Genomic DNA, 15,426 nt, shown 5'->3' on the forward strand with positions numbered 1-15,426 from the left:
CTCCTGCTGACTTGTTCAGGGCATTTCCCTCCTAGAACTGTGAGAAAAGAGATCCCAAGACAACTTCGGGGAACAGTGCGAGGCACAGCTCTGTGACGGATTTCTTCTCCTTTTAAAGGATCAACTTCTCTCAGACACTATGGTTGACCAGCTGCAAGGTACATGGAAATCCACGTCTTGTGAACATTTTGAAGAATACATGAAGGAACTAGGTGAGCCCTGCTTCCATGAACAACACCTTCCACAGACAGGAGTGCTGACAGCCCAGAATTTGGTCTGTATGATTAGTTTTGAACTCCCTGATTTGTCTTCTCAAAAGCAATACATATTGATCCAGAATATATGTTGAATACTATTGTATGCAGGTCTTTATTGGGATGGAAATAATGTTTGCTTTCAAGTAATTTACCACAGACTTACATAGATAGAACATTCATGTACTAACCAGCAAATTAATTTAATTGAAGATTTAAACCAAAAGACACAATTTTATTTTCAGAAAAGATGATTTTACAAGTATCCACTCTAAGTGCTTTGAGGATCTGCAGAATAGATCTTATTTCCTAGCTTCTGGAGGCCTTTCTTAGTTTGAGGTTTCAACACCCCGATCTCTATTCTTACTGCCATACCAGCCCATGTGGACAATCCAAGATAATCTTATTTCAAGACCTTCTCTATATTCCGCATCTCAAACTCACGTTTGCCCTCATAGTCACATCGGTCCCAGGGAATAGCATGTGAGCATTTTTAGTTCCCATTTTTTCAAATTATAGCATTTTGTGATCATGTTTCACAGCACTGAGAGCAAAAGCAATTTTTTTTTCTGTTGGGTTTTGGATTTGGTACTCATAATTGCTATTATGTGTAATGGGGATGTTTATGCTGTTTTTGTATCACTTTTACACTTTGGAAACAGATAACTTGTGTTTGGATTTCACAGGTTCAGAGGTGAAAAGAAATTTGGACTCAGGATCTCAAGTTTCACACCTATCCTTAATGTACTTGATTCAAAAAATGAGATTTTTGAATTCTAGAGTTGGAATAAGATTTTTGGGGGTGATCTGATAGGATAAATGATTAGCACATGGGAAGGACATGAATTTGCAAGGTGGAATAGTGAGGATTTGTGGATTAGTTCCTCAAACACATGTGTTATGAGTCCTTTCTCCTATACATGTGGATTTTTGTTAATGAGGAAGGTCAGTGTAGGATGTGTCTTAAGACAATCACTTCTGAGATATAAATTAAGATGTATGTAAGAATAAGGAAATTTTTTTCTGAAAAAGCTATAACATATAATTTTGAAGCAATAGCAACAGAAATATATGTGGATACATATGTAGTTTTGTATGTACATGTGGCAGTTATATACTCTGTCAACTTGAGGAAGGCCTGTCGTTTGGAGGTGCTAAGGAGATCAATAGCTTGCTGGAGGTGGGACAAACCCTCACTCCCTGAGAGACGTTTCTGTGGACAAGACAAATAGAGCTGTGCTAGAGCCCTGGAGCTGGAGGAGCCACGTGGAGAGACCCCTGCCAGCACTGAGATGCTTCCACCGCCCCTGGATCCACAAGACATTGCACCCACTGGCCTGTGATCTTCCTGTATTTGGCATTATTGCATGTGTATCATGAAGAGGAATTTATAGATTGGTAGCAGAGATATGGATTAATATCAGATTTATGGACTTGATCTGGACTGGGCTGGGAAGTTTTCTCAATATACAATTGCTCTTTTATATAAAGTTTTCTCTTACACACATATGAGCATCTATGATTTTTTTTCTCTAGTCTCCCCAGACTAACACATTATATATATGTGTAAACCCACTACCATAGAGTCAATTCTGATGCATAGCAGACTATATAGTGTTTCTGTGACTATGAATCTTTATAAGAATAGGTGGCCTCAATGGAGATCCCCTCATAGAGGGGTTTAGGAGAGGAGATGGGTTAATTAGGGTGCGAGGTTGTACCGATGAAGAACACAGCTTTCCCCCAGATCCTGGATGCTTCCTCCCCCCAACTACCATGATCCGAATTCTACCTTGCAGGCCTGGATAGGACAGAGGCTGTTCACTGGTACATATGAGGGCTGGAGGTACAGGGAATCCAGGGTGGATGATACCTTCAGGACCAAGGGTGTGAGGGACGATGCTGGGAGAGTGGAGGGTGAGTGGGTTGGAAAGGGGGAACTGATTACAAGGATCCACATGTGACCTCTTCCCTGGGAGAGGGACAGCAGAGAAGGGGGGGAAGGGAGACTCCGGATAGGGCAAGATATGACAAAATAACGATGTATAAATTAACAAGGGCACATGAGGGAGGGGGGAAAGGGGAAGGAGGGGAAAAAAAAAAAGAGGACCTGATGCGAGGGGCTTAAGTGGAGAGCAAATTCCTTGAGAATGATTGGGGCAGGGAATGTATGGATGTGCTTTATACAATTGATATATATGTATGGATGGTGATAAGAGTTGTATGAGTCCCTAATAAAATGTAAAAAAAGAAAAGAGGAGAAAAAAATGATTAGGGCAAAGACTGTACAGATGTGCTTTATACAAGTGATGTATGTATATGTATGAACTGTGATAAGAATTGTATGAGCCCCAATAAATTGTTAAAAAAAAAAAAAGAATAGGTGGCCTCAGCTTTCTCCCTCAGAGCGACTGGTGGGTTTGAACTGCAGTCCTTACTGATCCTTTATGTTGGTATGTCTGTGTCTGTGTGTACACACATGCATACATATACATATATGTGTGTACATGTATGACCCATTACCATTTAATTATAATTCTACAGGACAGAGTAGAACTCTATCTTTGGTTTTCAGACTGTAAATCTTTGCAGGAGGAGTCAGTCTTATCCTGCTACAGAGAAGCTGGTTGGATCTAAACTTTGACCTTGTGGTTAGCAGCCCTGTTGTGCCACCCATTAATTCAACAGGGCTCCTTGTGTGCCTGTATAGTGGTATCTGTGTTAATATATACAAATGTATGTGTATGGATGCATATATCTATCTTCACATATGTAAAAAAAGCACATAGTAGGAAAAGCTACAGATATTTCTTAAACATAGCCAAATACATCTCAGTGACTATTTAGTTTGAAGATTCAGAGCCAGAGTCTTGTAGGAAAAATCGGTCAATTGACATAATCTAGTACATAAAGTTCAGTGAGTGGTACCTGGGGTATTAAAAGCTTGCAAGCGACCATTTAAGATAGAACTCCTCTGGAGCAAAATAGAAAGAAAGAAAACAAAGACTCAGAGAAGAAATAAATCTACAGGAATAATCACCTACCTGTTCTCCATCCTTAATTACCTGAGACCAGAAAAACTAGATGCTTGCCAAGCACCACTACCAACTGTCTGATCACGGCCACAATAGATATATCCCTGTAGAATGGGAGAAACATTCTTCGACCAGAACTCAATCTTTTAAAAATTCCAGACATCTTGAAACAGTTGAGATCACAGGCCCCCAAGACCCTTGCTCTGAGACATATCTTACAACTTTTAAACAGAGGTCCATTAAATAACAAAATGGCTTGTGATATCAAGAAGACCACCTGTGAACACAGCGTGCCTTTAAAAAGTCATCTATTGATGATGGCAGCAAATGTGCAAACATGCTCGACACAATGGCTGTCAGGAAGGGTTGTGAAAAGAGTTGTACGAGCCCCCAATGAAATGATTTTTAAAAATAAATAAAAAGTCATCTATTTGAGAGCAACTCATCAGCATTTATCCTAAAGGAAACATGATACAGTGGGGGTAGAGAGCAGGGCTGCTATATTACTGGAAATGGACTAACCAAAATGGATAGAATGAGAACATCGAACATTTGTAAACAAACGTAACCAATGTTACTGAATGATTTGTATAGAAATTATTGAATGGGAACCTAATTTTTGGTGTAAACTTCCACAGAATAATTTTTTTTCGGTAAAGGCATCTCAGGCACAGAAAGAGCAAGCCCAAAGGAAGACAGACTAATGCCACATGCTGGTTCATTGACGGACCACGGAATGGAAGCTGGAAGAGAAAAGTCTCTTCTCCCAGAGCCTAAGCAGAGGGAAAGCCTTCCTCTAAGCCATCACCCGAAGTCAGAAATCTAGTTTCCCAAATCACGAGAGTGTATTCATGCTTGCAGCATTTCTGTCATAGTAATGCTGAGACACAGCTACAGTGTGTCTAGTCTTGATTCCATAGAGCAGAAAACCAGCTGAGATGTACATGTGTGTAATTGCCATTGTTCAGTGCTGTGGCGTCAGTTCTGACTCTGAGCAGCTCTGTGTACAAAACAGCACCCAGTCCTGCAACAGCCTCACAACTGTTCTTATGTTTGAGCCCATTTTTGCAGCCACTCTGTCAATCCATCTTGTTGAGTCTTCCTCTTGGTTTGCTGCCCATCTATTTTACGAAGCACACTGTTCTTCTCCAGGGACTGGTCGCACCTGATATTGTCCAAATGAAGGTTTGCTATCTTTACTTCTAAGGAGCATTCTGGCTGTACTTCTTCCAGGACAGTGTTGTTTGGACTTTTATGGTTCCTGGTACTTTCAGTATTCTTCACCAGCACATGAATGTATGAGTGGGCTTCAAAAGTTCACGGGAAAATGAACTTAAAAGATACTGAATTTCCCCACACAAACTTTTTAAAGGCCCCTCTATTTCCATGAATCACAGCAAAGTGTTTCCTCAATTTATCTCCTCTGGGAGGTTTGATGAGGGAATTGCTGTGTATGTAATGCTATTTCTGCAGAAAATATTCTTGCATGTACTTCACAAAAGATGTGTGTGTCAGCCAGAGTAGACTAGAGAAATGAATTCATAGACACTCGTGTGTGAGAACTTTACATATAAGAGCATTTGAATATTGAGAAAACATCCCAGCCCTGTCCAGATCAAGTCCATAAGTCTGATATTAATCCATATGTCTGAAACCAATCTATAAATTCCTCTTCAGACTCATGCAATGCATGTAATGACACTGAATGCAGGAAGATCACAGGCCAGTGGGTGGAAGATCTTGTGGATCCAGTGGCAGTAGAAGCATCTTAGTGCTGGCAGGAGTCTCCACATGGCTTCTTCAGCTCCAGGGCTCTAGCATAGCTCCATGTATCTGGTCCACAGCAATATCTTACAGGGAGTGAGCATGCGTCCTGCCAACAGTGAGCTATTTATCTCCTTAGCACCTCCAAAAGAGGTAATATCAAGTTGTGACCTGATTGACAGGCTAAACTCCACCCCTTCATTCTCAATGCTCTCAAATTGACACCAGATTACGTAACTACAACAATGTGTGAGCAAAGATATTCACAAAAGCACACTTTGTAATAAAAATAGACTAAGTGCTTACCAATAGTGGGGAAGATAAATAAATTGGTGTATGTATCTTTGGAAATTTGGACATATATAATTTATGGACTATTATGTAGCTATGGAAAAATAGAGATCTATATGTACTGACATGGCTGTTGATATTTCTGGTAAGTCTCCAAAACATAGAGCTAAGAGGGCAAAACAAATGAGTATTATAAATATAAAATCCCATTGCTGTCGAGTCAATTACAACTCTCTAGGACAGAGTAGACCTGCCCATAAGGTTTCCAATCCTGTAATCTTTATGGAAACAGACTGCCACCTCTTTCTTCTGCACAGTGAGTGGTGGGTTCAAGCTCACAACCTTGCAGATAGAAACTGAGCATTTTACCACGGCACCACCAGGGTTCCTGAACACACGTGTATGTATAATCTATGATGTAATAAAATATAACTCTGTCCTTTAAACCATAGACATGTATATACATGAAATTCTAAGTAAAGCCATAAAGATCTGGAAGAGTCCTGTCACACTTGGCATTTCGCTGGCCTATGAATTGGTATGTTTTTTCTCTTTTTTTTTGGGGGGGGGGATATTCTTTTTTTTTTTTGTATTTCTTTTTTTTAACAATTTATTGGGGCTGATACAATTCTTTTCACAGTTCATACATATACATGCATCAATTGTATAAAGCACATCTGTACAGTCTTTGCCCTAATCATTTTTTTCTCTTTTCTTCTTTTACATTTTATTAGGGACTCAAACAACTCTTACCACAATCCATACATATACATACATCAATTGTATAAAGCACATCCATACATTCCCTGCCCCAATCATTCTCAAGGCATTTGCTCTCCACTTAAGCCCCTTGCATCAGGTCCTCTTTCCCCCCCCTCCCTCCCCATTCCCCCCTCCCTCATATGCCCTTGGTAATTTATACATCGTTATTTTGTCATATCTTGCCCTGTCTGGAGTCTCCCTTCCCCCCTTCTCTGCTGTCCCTCTCCCAGGGAAGAGGTCACATGTGGATCCTTGTAATCAGTTCCCCCTTTCCAAGCCACTCACCCTCCACTCTCCCAGCATCGTCCCTCACACCCTTGGTCCTGAAGGTATCATCCACCCTGGATTCCCTGTACCTCCAACCCTCATATGTACCAGTGTACAGCCTCTGTCCTATGCTTCCTTCCCCCAACTACCATGATCTGAATTCTACCTTGCAGAATTGGTATGTTTTTAAAATAAAGGCTGATTCTTAGCTTTGCTTTGTTTTCCAAGAAGTCCGTGAACCAACAATGTTAGTCACTGTGGGACCAGAGACACATGATAGGACAACTGTTCGACAAAGCCGGTGGGACCACTTGCTTTAGATATTTGAATTCTTGGAGCATTTGATTTTATTAATTTACAAACCTTCTGGTTACCAAAGAATTATATGACTCATGGGAAGACTTGTAGCCAACAACAGATTTAACTAGTGTGTCTCTTTATCCGATTTTTCAGGAATAGGAAGAGTAAGCAGGAGACTGGTCTCTTTGGCAAAGCCTACTGTGACTCTCAGCGTAAATGGAGACATTATCACCATAAAAACCAAAAGCATTTTTACACACAGTGAGATTTCCTTTAAACTGGGAGAAGCGTTTGAGGAAACCACGCCAGATGGCCATAAAACCAAGGTAAGGCTGGCAATCTTTCAGACAGCTTTTATAAGGAAAAAAAAAAAAAAGAAAAGAATGTTGGTTGGAAATCATTCTAAATAAGAAAGCGTGTTACATATATTTAAAGTTCCTGTTAGATACATTTTGGATAAGACTGGCTGTTGTTAGCTGCCTTTAGGTGTGCTACAACTCATATCCCCCCTATGCACAACCGAAGCTCCTGCTCCGTCTCACAATTGTTCTTGTGTTTTGTCCATGGGGCAGCCATTGCATCAATCCAGTTTGTTAAAGGACCTCTTTTGTTCTGCCGCCTCTGTGTTGTTAAGCATGTTGTTCTTTTCCAGGGAGTGGTCTCATCTGATAACAATATGTCCAAAGTGCATGAGACAGTCTCACCATCCTTGTTTCTAAGGAGCATTCTGACCGTACTTCTTCCAAGACATATTTGTGTGTTCTTTTGGCAAGCCATGGCACTTTCAGTATTCTTCACCAGTATCAAAACTCAAAAGCATGGCTTCTAAATATTACAGCCTAGGAAACTATTCATCAGTTCTGCTCTGTACTATAGAGTTACTGAACATCTGAATTAGAAAAATTTAAGCACTCAACTATGATCATCTCCACTGAATTTGGTGTTTTCTATCTTTTACAGAGTACAATAATCTTAGATAATGACTCCTTGATGCAGACGCAAGACTGGAATGGAAAGGAGATCACAATAACGAGAAAGTTGGTGGATGGGAAAATGGTGGTGGTGAGTGAGCTCTGTATGCTTGCTTTATTTGTTTATGTTCGTTGTTCAGTGTCATCACATCGGTTCTGACTCGTAGCAAACCTATGTACAACAGAATGAAACACTGCCTAGCCCTGTACCATCTCCGCAACGGTTCTTATGTTTGAGCCCATTGTTGTCAAAGGACTTCCTCTTCATTGCTGCCTCTCTAGTTTACCAAGCATGATGTTCTTCTCCAGGGACTTCTCTCTCCTGACAACATGCCCGAAGTACGTGAGATAAAGTCTCACCATCCTTGTCTCTAAGGAGCATTCTGGCTCTACTTCTTCCAAGACAAATTCGCTTGTTCCTTTGGCAGTCCATAGGACTTTCAATATTCTTCACCAGGACGGTAATTCAAATGCATTGATTCTTCTTCAGTCTTCCTTAATCAATGTCCAACTTTCATATACATATAAGGTGACTAAAAATTCCCAGATATCCGTCGGGCTCACCTTAATCCCCAAAGTAGTAGCCTTCCTTTTTATCACTCTACAGAGGTCTTGGGCAGCAGACGTACCTAATGCACCTTTGTACTCTTGAATGCTGCTGCCATGGCCATTGATTGTGGATCCAAACAAGACAAAATTATTGACAATGTCAATATTTTCTCCATTTATTATGGTGTTATCTATTGGTGCAGTGTGATAAAAGTATTTTGATCTTCTTTACACTGAGCTTCGTCCATACTGAATGCTATAATTATTGATCATCATCAGAAAGTGCTTCAAGTCTTCTTCACTTTCAGCAAGAAACGTGTCATATACATATCACAGGTTGTGATTAAGCCTTTCTCCAATCCTGATGTTGCATTATTCTCCATATGATCCACCTTCTTTGATTATTTGCATATCAGACAGATTGAATAGTTATAATGAGAGGATATATCTTTGCTGATTTTAAAGCATGCGGTATGACCATTTTCTGTTTGCACAACTGCCTCTTTGTCCATGTACAGGTTTCACATGAACACAATTACGTTTTCCGGAATTTCCATTCTTCTAAAGGCCAGTGAGTTTATTGTGCTCCATACATTTGGTGTCTTTGCATAATCAATAAAACACAAGCAGCCATCTTCTTTTCTGCTTTGAGCCAAGATTCATCTTATTTCATTAATTACAGGTCTTTTTCCACATCCTCTTCTAAATCTGGCCTGAACCTCTGTCACCTGACTTTCAATGTGGTGCTTCAACAGTTTTGGATGCTCTTTAGCAGAATTTTACTTCTAGGATATTGTTCTATAATTGGAGCCTTCTGCTGAGCTCCTTTACAACGGGTAACAATATGGATCTCTTCCAGTCGGTTGGTCAAGTAGCTGTCTCTCAAAAATCTTGGAACAGAGGAGTGAGTGCTTCCAGTGCATCATCAGCTTGTTGAAATATTTCCACTGGAATTCCCTCAATTCCAGGAGCCTAGTTTTTGGCTAATGACTTCAGTGCAGCTTGGACTTCTTCCTTCCAATCCACTGATTCCTAAGCATATGCTGCTTTTTGAATGTCCACTAGTTCTTTTCATAAAGTAATTCTGCATATTCTTTCTATCCTCTTTCGATGCATCCTGAATCATTCAATATTTCCCCCATACTTTATTTCAATAGTGAAACTCGAAGCTTGAATTCTTCATTTAGTTCTTTCATTTTAAGATACACTAAGCTTGTTCTTTGTTTTCGGTTTGCTAACTCCAGAGATATTTGCATAGTTCAGTATAAATTTTTACTTTGCCTTCTTAAGCTGACCTTTGACATTTTCTGTTCAGTTTTATGAATTCATCATTTATTCCTTTTTTTTAAGCTACTGTATGGTTAAAAGCAAGCTTCAGGGTGCAAGCTTCAGGGTCTCTTCTGACATCTACTTGGATCTTTTCTTTCTTACCTGTTTAAAAAATATATATCTTATTACGGTATTTCCTGTTTTTTAAATGACCATTTGCTTTATTTTTTTACAGAATGATGTTCTTGATGTTATTCCTCAGCTCATCAGGTTTTCTGTCATTAGTGCTGAATTGACCAAATCTTCTCTTGAGATGTTCTCCAAATTCGGGTGGGATAACCTCAAGGCCATATTTTGCCTCTTGAGAACTTGTTTCAATTTTCCTCAGCTTTAGCCTGAACTTACATGTGGACAGTTAATGGTCCTTTGTTTGTACAGTTGACCCTGGGCCAGGTTTGGCGGTTGATATTGAGTTCCTTTATTGTCTCTTTACACAGATGTAGTCAATTTGATTTCTGTGTATTCTAGCTGGAAAAGACCACAGATCTACTGTCTGGATTTCCGTGTATGCTGATAGATATTTTCCTATTAAAGACAGCATTGTACTTCAAGACAGATCTTCAAATGTCCTTTTTGATGATTAATGGGATTCTGTTCCTCTTGACTGTGAGCAATCGCTGAAAGTTTTCTGACCATCGTTTATCTGTTAGTTTGTCATACTGTGGGGGCTTGTGTGTCACTGTGATTCCGAAATGTATACCATTGCTATTTCAAATGCCAGAAAGTTTCCCAAAGTGAGTAGGTTTCAGCAAAGCTTCCTGACGGAAAACAACAATGAAGGAAAAATCAGCTGCCATGTCATAAGAAGTAGACACTAAAACCTTATGCATAGCTTTGAAACATTGTCAGATAATGAAGGCCTAATGAGTGGAAGCAGAACTTTGTCAGAGAGAGTGCCAGAGGATGGGCCCTTCAGGTTGGAAGGCATTCAGAATATGACTAAGAAGGAGCTGTTGTCTAGGAGTGGAGTTGACCATAGTGAGATGAATAGAGCAATACCTGTGGGACTGAAGACTTCAGGAACTTCATTGGCTAATGGGGTATACCCCAAGTTAAAGAGCTGTAAAAATCTACTAATGTTTAGGTCTTGGAATATATGAAGTATGAATGGAGCAAAATTGGAAATTGTCAAAAATGAAATGTATATCTTAGGCATTAGTGGAAAGAAATGAACTGATATGGATCATTTTGAATCAGAAAACCTCATGATTTACTATGTCAGGAATAACACAATCAAGAGGAATGGCATTGCATTTATTATCAAAAAAGACATTTCAATATTGGTCTTGAAGTACAATGCTGTCTATGATAGGATTATATATATCCACCATCAAGGGATTCAAGCAATACAACTATTATTCAAATTTATGCACCAACCACTAATCTAGTGGTGAAGAAATTACGGAATACTACCAATTACTTCAGTCAGAAATTGATCTAACATGGAGTCAAGATGCATTGATAATTATTGGTGATTGGAATTCAAAAGTTGGGAACAAAAAGGAAGGAAAAGTAGTTGGAAAATATGGACTTGGTGATAGAAGTGAAGCTGGAGAGCACATGATAGAATTTTTGAAAAACCAACAACTTGTTCATAGCAAATACCTGTCTCACCAACCAAAAATGGCAGCTATACACATGGATCGTTCCAGGGATACACAGATATCAAATGGACTACATCTGTGGGAAGAGACCATGGAGAAGCTCACTGCCAGCAGCCAAAACCAAGCCACAGGCTGACTGTGGAACAGACCATCAGTTACTCAAATATGAGTTCAGGTTGAAGCTGAGGAAAATTAAAATAAATCCATGAGAGTCAAAATATGACCTTGAATCTATCCCACCTGAATTTTGAGAACATCTCAAGAATGGATTTAATGCCTTAGACACTCATGACAGAAGACCTGAGGAACTATGGGATGACATTAAGAACATCATGCATGAGGAAAGCAAAAGGTCATTAAAAAGACAAGAAAGACAAGAAAGAAAGAAATATTGAAAGTGGATATTAGAAAAGGATCTGAAACTCACTCTCCATCGTAAAATAACTAAGGAAAATGAAATAAATAATGAAGTCTTAAAACTGAGCAGAAAATTTCAAAGGGAAGTTCTAAAAGACACAGTAAAATATGGTATTGAAATGTGCAAAGACTTAGAGTTAGTTGAAGAACATACTCAGAATATGTTAAATGGAAAGAATTTTTTTAAATTGCAAGCCCGATGTTGCAGTATTGGAAGGTTCGATGGGGAAAATGTTGAATGGCATTGGAAGCATCCAATGAAGATGCAAAGAATACAAGAGCCACTGTATCAAAAATAACTAGTGGACATCCAACCATTGTAGGAGGGACCACATGAGCAAGAACCAATATTGCTTAAGGAAAACATGCACACTTCACTGAAAACATCAGCCCCAAACAAGGCTCCAGGGATTGATGGAATGCCAATTGAAATGTTTTAACAAGCTGATGAAGCACTGATAAAGCACTTATCTATGCCCAGAAATTTGGAAGACCATTACTTGACCAATTGACAGAAATAGATTTATATTTGTACCCATTCCAAAGAAAGGTGACCCAATAGAATGCTGAAATTATAGAACAATATCATTGATATCAACAGTAAGCAAGATTTTGCTGAAGACTATCCAACAATAGTTTTAGCACTGTATTGACAGACAGTGACCAGAGGCTCAGGCTGGAATCAGAAGAGAATATGGAACAAGGAATGTCACATGGATCTTGGTGGAAAGTAGAGAATACCAGAAAGATGTTTCCAGGGGTTTCATTGAATGTACAAAGGTGTTCAAGTGTGGATCAGAATTAAACTATAGAGAGCCTTTAGAGAATGGGAATTCTAGAACACTTAATTGTGTTCGTGTGAAACCTGGATCAAGAGGCAACTGTGCAAACAGAACAAGGCCACATTGCATGGCTTAAAATTAGGAAAGCTGTGTGTCGAGGTTGTATCATCTCCATATACTTATTCAATCTGTGTGCTGAGAAAATCATCGAGAAGCAGGCTGGATGGTGGCTGTTGTCAGGTGCCATCAAGTTGGCTCCAACTCACAGTGGCCCTAAGCACAACAGAATGAAATACTGTCCAGGTCTGCACCATCCTCATGATTTGTCCTTATGCTTTAGCCCATCGTTGCAAACACTATGGCAACCCATCTTGTCAAGAGCCGTCTTCTTTTTTGCTGCCCTTCTGTATTACCAAGCATGATGTTTTCGCTAGGTCTCTTCTGCCAATGTGTTTAATATGTGTGAGATGAAATCTCACTATTCTTGCCTCTAATGAGCATTCTGGCTATATTTTCAAGACTGATTTGAGGGTTTTGGTAGTGCATGATACTTTCAATATTCTTCACCAACACCATAATTCAAAGGCATCTATTCTTCTTAAGTCCTTCTTATTTCATATCTAGTGTTCACATGCATATAAGGTGATTGAATCTACCATGACTTGGGTCATGTACAACTTAATCTTCAAACTAAATCTTTCAAGACACTAAAGAGGTCTTGGCAGCAGATGCACTCAAGGCAAAGCATAGTTTGATCTCTGATTGTTGCTTCCATTAGCACTGATTGGGAACCAAGCGAGATGGAATCCTTGACAACATCGATCTTTTCTCCATTTATCATGATGTTGTCAGTTGGTTCCATTGTGACCAAAGGATTCTGATCTTCTTTACATTGATTCATAATCCATATTGAAAGTTGCAGTCCTTTATCTTCTTCAGCAAGTGCTTCAAGTCCTCCTTACTTCAAGCAAACAGGGTGTGTCATCTGTATATCCTGAAATCCTTATGCTGAATTATTATTCACGTGATCAAGGTTTTCTGATTATTTTCTCAGCATACAGATTACAGAGGTAGGTTGACAGGAACAACTGCAGCGTCTTTCTGATTCAAAACCATTTAGTATGCCCTTGTTCTGTTCCCACAATGGCCTCTTGATCCTTGTACAAGTTCTGCATGAACAAAATGAAGTATTCTGGAATTCCAATTCTTCTCAAGCCAATCTATTTGTTGTTTTTTTTAAATGATCCACATAGTTGAATCCCTTGGCATATTAAAACACAGTAAAAATCTCATTTGTATTTTCTGCTTTCAGCCAAGATCCATGTGACATCATTTATAATATCCCTTGCATCAAGATTAAAAATCACTGCCATCGTGTTGACGCTGACTCATTAGGACACTATACAACAGGGAAGAACCGCCCCTTCGTGTTTCTAAGAGTGTAACTCTTCCTGGGAGCAGAAGACACTGTCTTCTCCCTTGGAGTCTCTGGCAGTTTCAAACTGCTGACTTTGCAGTTAGACATCCACTGTGTAACCACCACACCACCACCACCCCCTCAGGACTGGAAGAAGACTTTTAAACCATCTTCAATATGCAGATGATACACGCTTGCTTGCTGAACGTGAGGAGGACTTGAAACATCCATTGATGAAGATCAATAATTGCAGTGTTCAGTGTGGATTACAACTCAATGTAAAGAAGGGGGGGGGCAATCCTCACAAGTAGACCAATTGGTAACATCATAATACAGGAAAAATTTGAGTTGTCTATGATTTCATCTTGCTTGAATCTACACTCAATGCTCATGACAGCAACCGTCAAGCAATCCAGCAATACACTGCATTAGGTCAATCTGCTGCACAAGACCTCTTTAGAGTGTCTAAAAGCAAAGATATTACTTTGAGCATGTGAACGTTGGCCATTGAATAAGGAAGACTGAAGAAGAGTCAGTGCATCTGAATTATGGTGCCGGTGAAGAATGTGGAATGTACCATGGACTGTCAAAATAACAAACAACTGTGGAGGAAGTACGGCCAGAATGGTGCTCAGAGGCAAGAACAGCCCTACTACTTCTTGTCCTTTGGACGTGCTCAGGATAGAGCAGGCCCTGGGAAAGGACATCAGGTTTAGTAGCAGGGAGGAGCAGCAAAAAGAATCATCGTGAGGATGGTGAAGGATCGGGTAGTGTTGCATTCTGTTGTACACAGCGTTGCTATAGACTGGAAATGACGCAACAGCATCTAAAACAACAGTAACAACAACTATTTAATATAGGTTTTTCATGAGTATTCCTCCAATCCCAATGCTGTGTTTTCCCTAATATATTTTTTGGATTATTTTCTCAGGTTAAATAAGTATGGTGAAATATCTGAAACTAAATTTACCTAATTTTAAACCGTGAGCTATTCCCAGATTCTGTCTGAAAGACCGGTTCTTGGCTTATGTACAACCATGGAGGCCCTAGTCTGCTCTATTGGTTAACCATGAGTTAAAATGGACTTGACCGCAAACAGTAACCACATGTACAGTGCACTTTTCTAAATGTCAATTTTACCAGCCATACTGACACACTTCGCCCTTCTTTTGGCTTCTAGGACAGTGCTGTGAACAATGTTACCTGTACTCGGACATATGAGAGAATGTGAACAAATTGCATTTCAACCTGGTAAGCACTCTCAACGTGTCATCCAAACTGCCAAGACTGTTTCAATAAAAATTCTAAGCAAAACATCTTGTCTGTTAATATGTAAGCGTTTTGTGATGCATGAGCTCTGAGCATCTAGGATGGTCTTTGTTTTACACGAGCAGCAAACAAACCAAAACAACAACAGCCTCCTTGCCAGTCCAGCTGACTTACAACTGCTAAAGAGACAGAGTAGAGTTCACTGAGAAGGTTCCCGTGGCCATGTCAAATATGCATCTATCACGTGGTGGTATTGGCAGTACAGAGAAATCAGGATGGTTTAGCCTATTCAAGGCAAGGTGAATAAATGATTCAGGGGCACTCACTAGTCATAAAGTGTCAGTTCTTTAAATTCATTATAATCTACATGTAGAAAGGAAAGGAGCTTAAAGTCACTCTATCAGCCTAAAAAAAA

The 15,426-nt window shown here is 39.6% G+C and overlaps 1 protein-coding gene across 1 annotated transcript; it reads left to right on the forward strand.

Annotated features, from left to right (window-relative positions):
• Nucleotides 1-139: 139 nt before the first annotated feature.
• FABP12 (fatty acid binding protein 12) lies at nucleotides 140-14,973 on the forward strand. The gene is made up of 4 exons (XM_075550627.1): nucleotides 140-212; nucleotides 6,827-6,999; nucleotides 7,634-7,735; nucleotides 14,923-14,973. The coding sequence occupies exons 1-4, from the start codon at nucleotides 140-142 to the stop codon at nucleotides 14,971-14,973; spliced, it is 399 nt and encodes a 132-aa protein (XP_075406742.1).
• Nucleotides 14,974-15,426: the final 453 nt, after the last annotated feature.

This window comes from Tenrec ecaudatus, chromosome 5, assembly GCF_050624435.1.
Source record: "Tenrec ecaudatus isolate mTenEca1 chromosome 5, mTenEca1.hap1, whole genome shotgun sequence".
Lineage (NCBI taxonomy): Eukaryota > Metazoa > Chordata > Mammalia > Afrosoricida > Tenrecidae > Tenrec > Tenrec ecaudatus.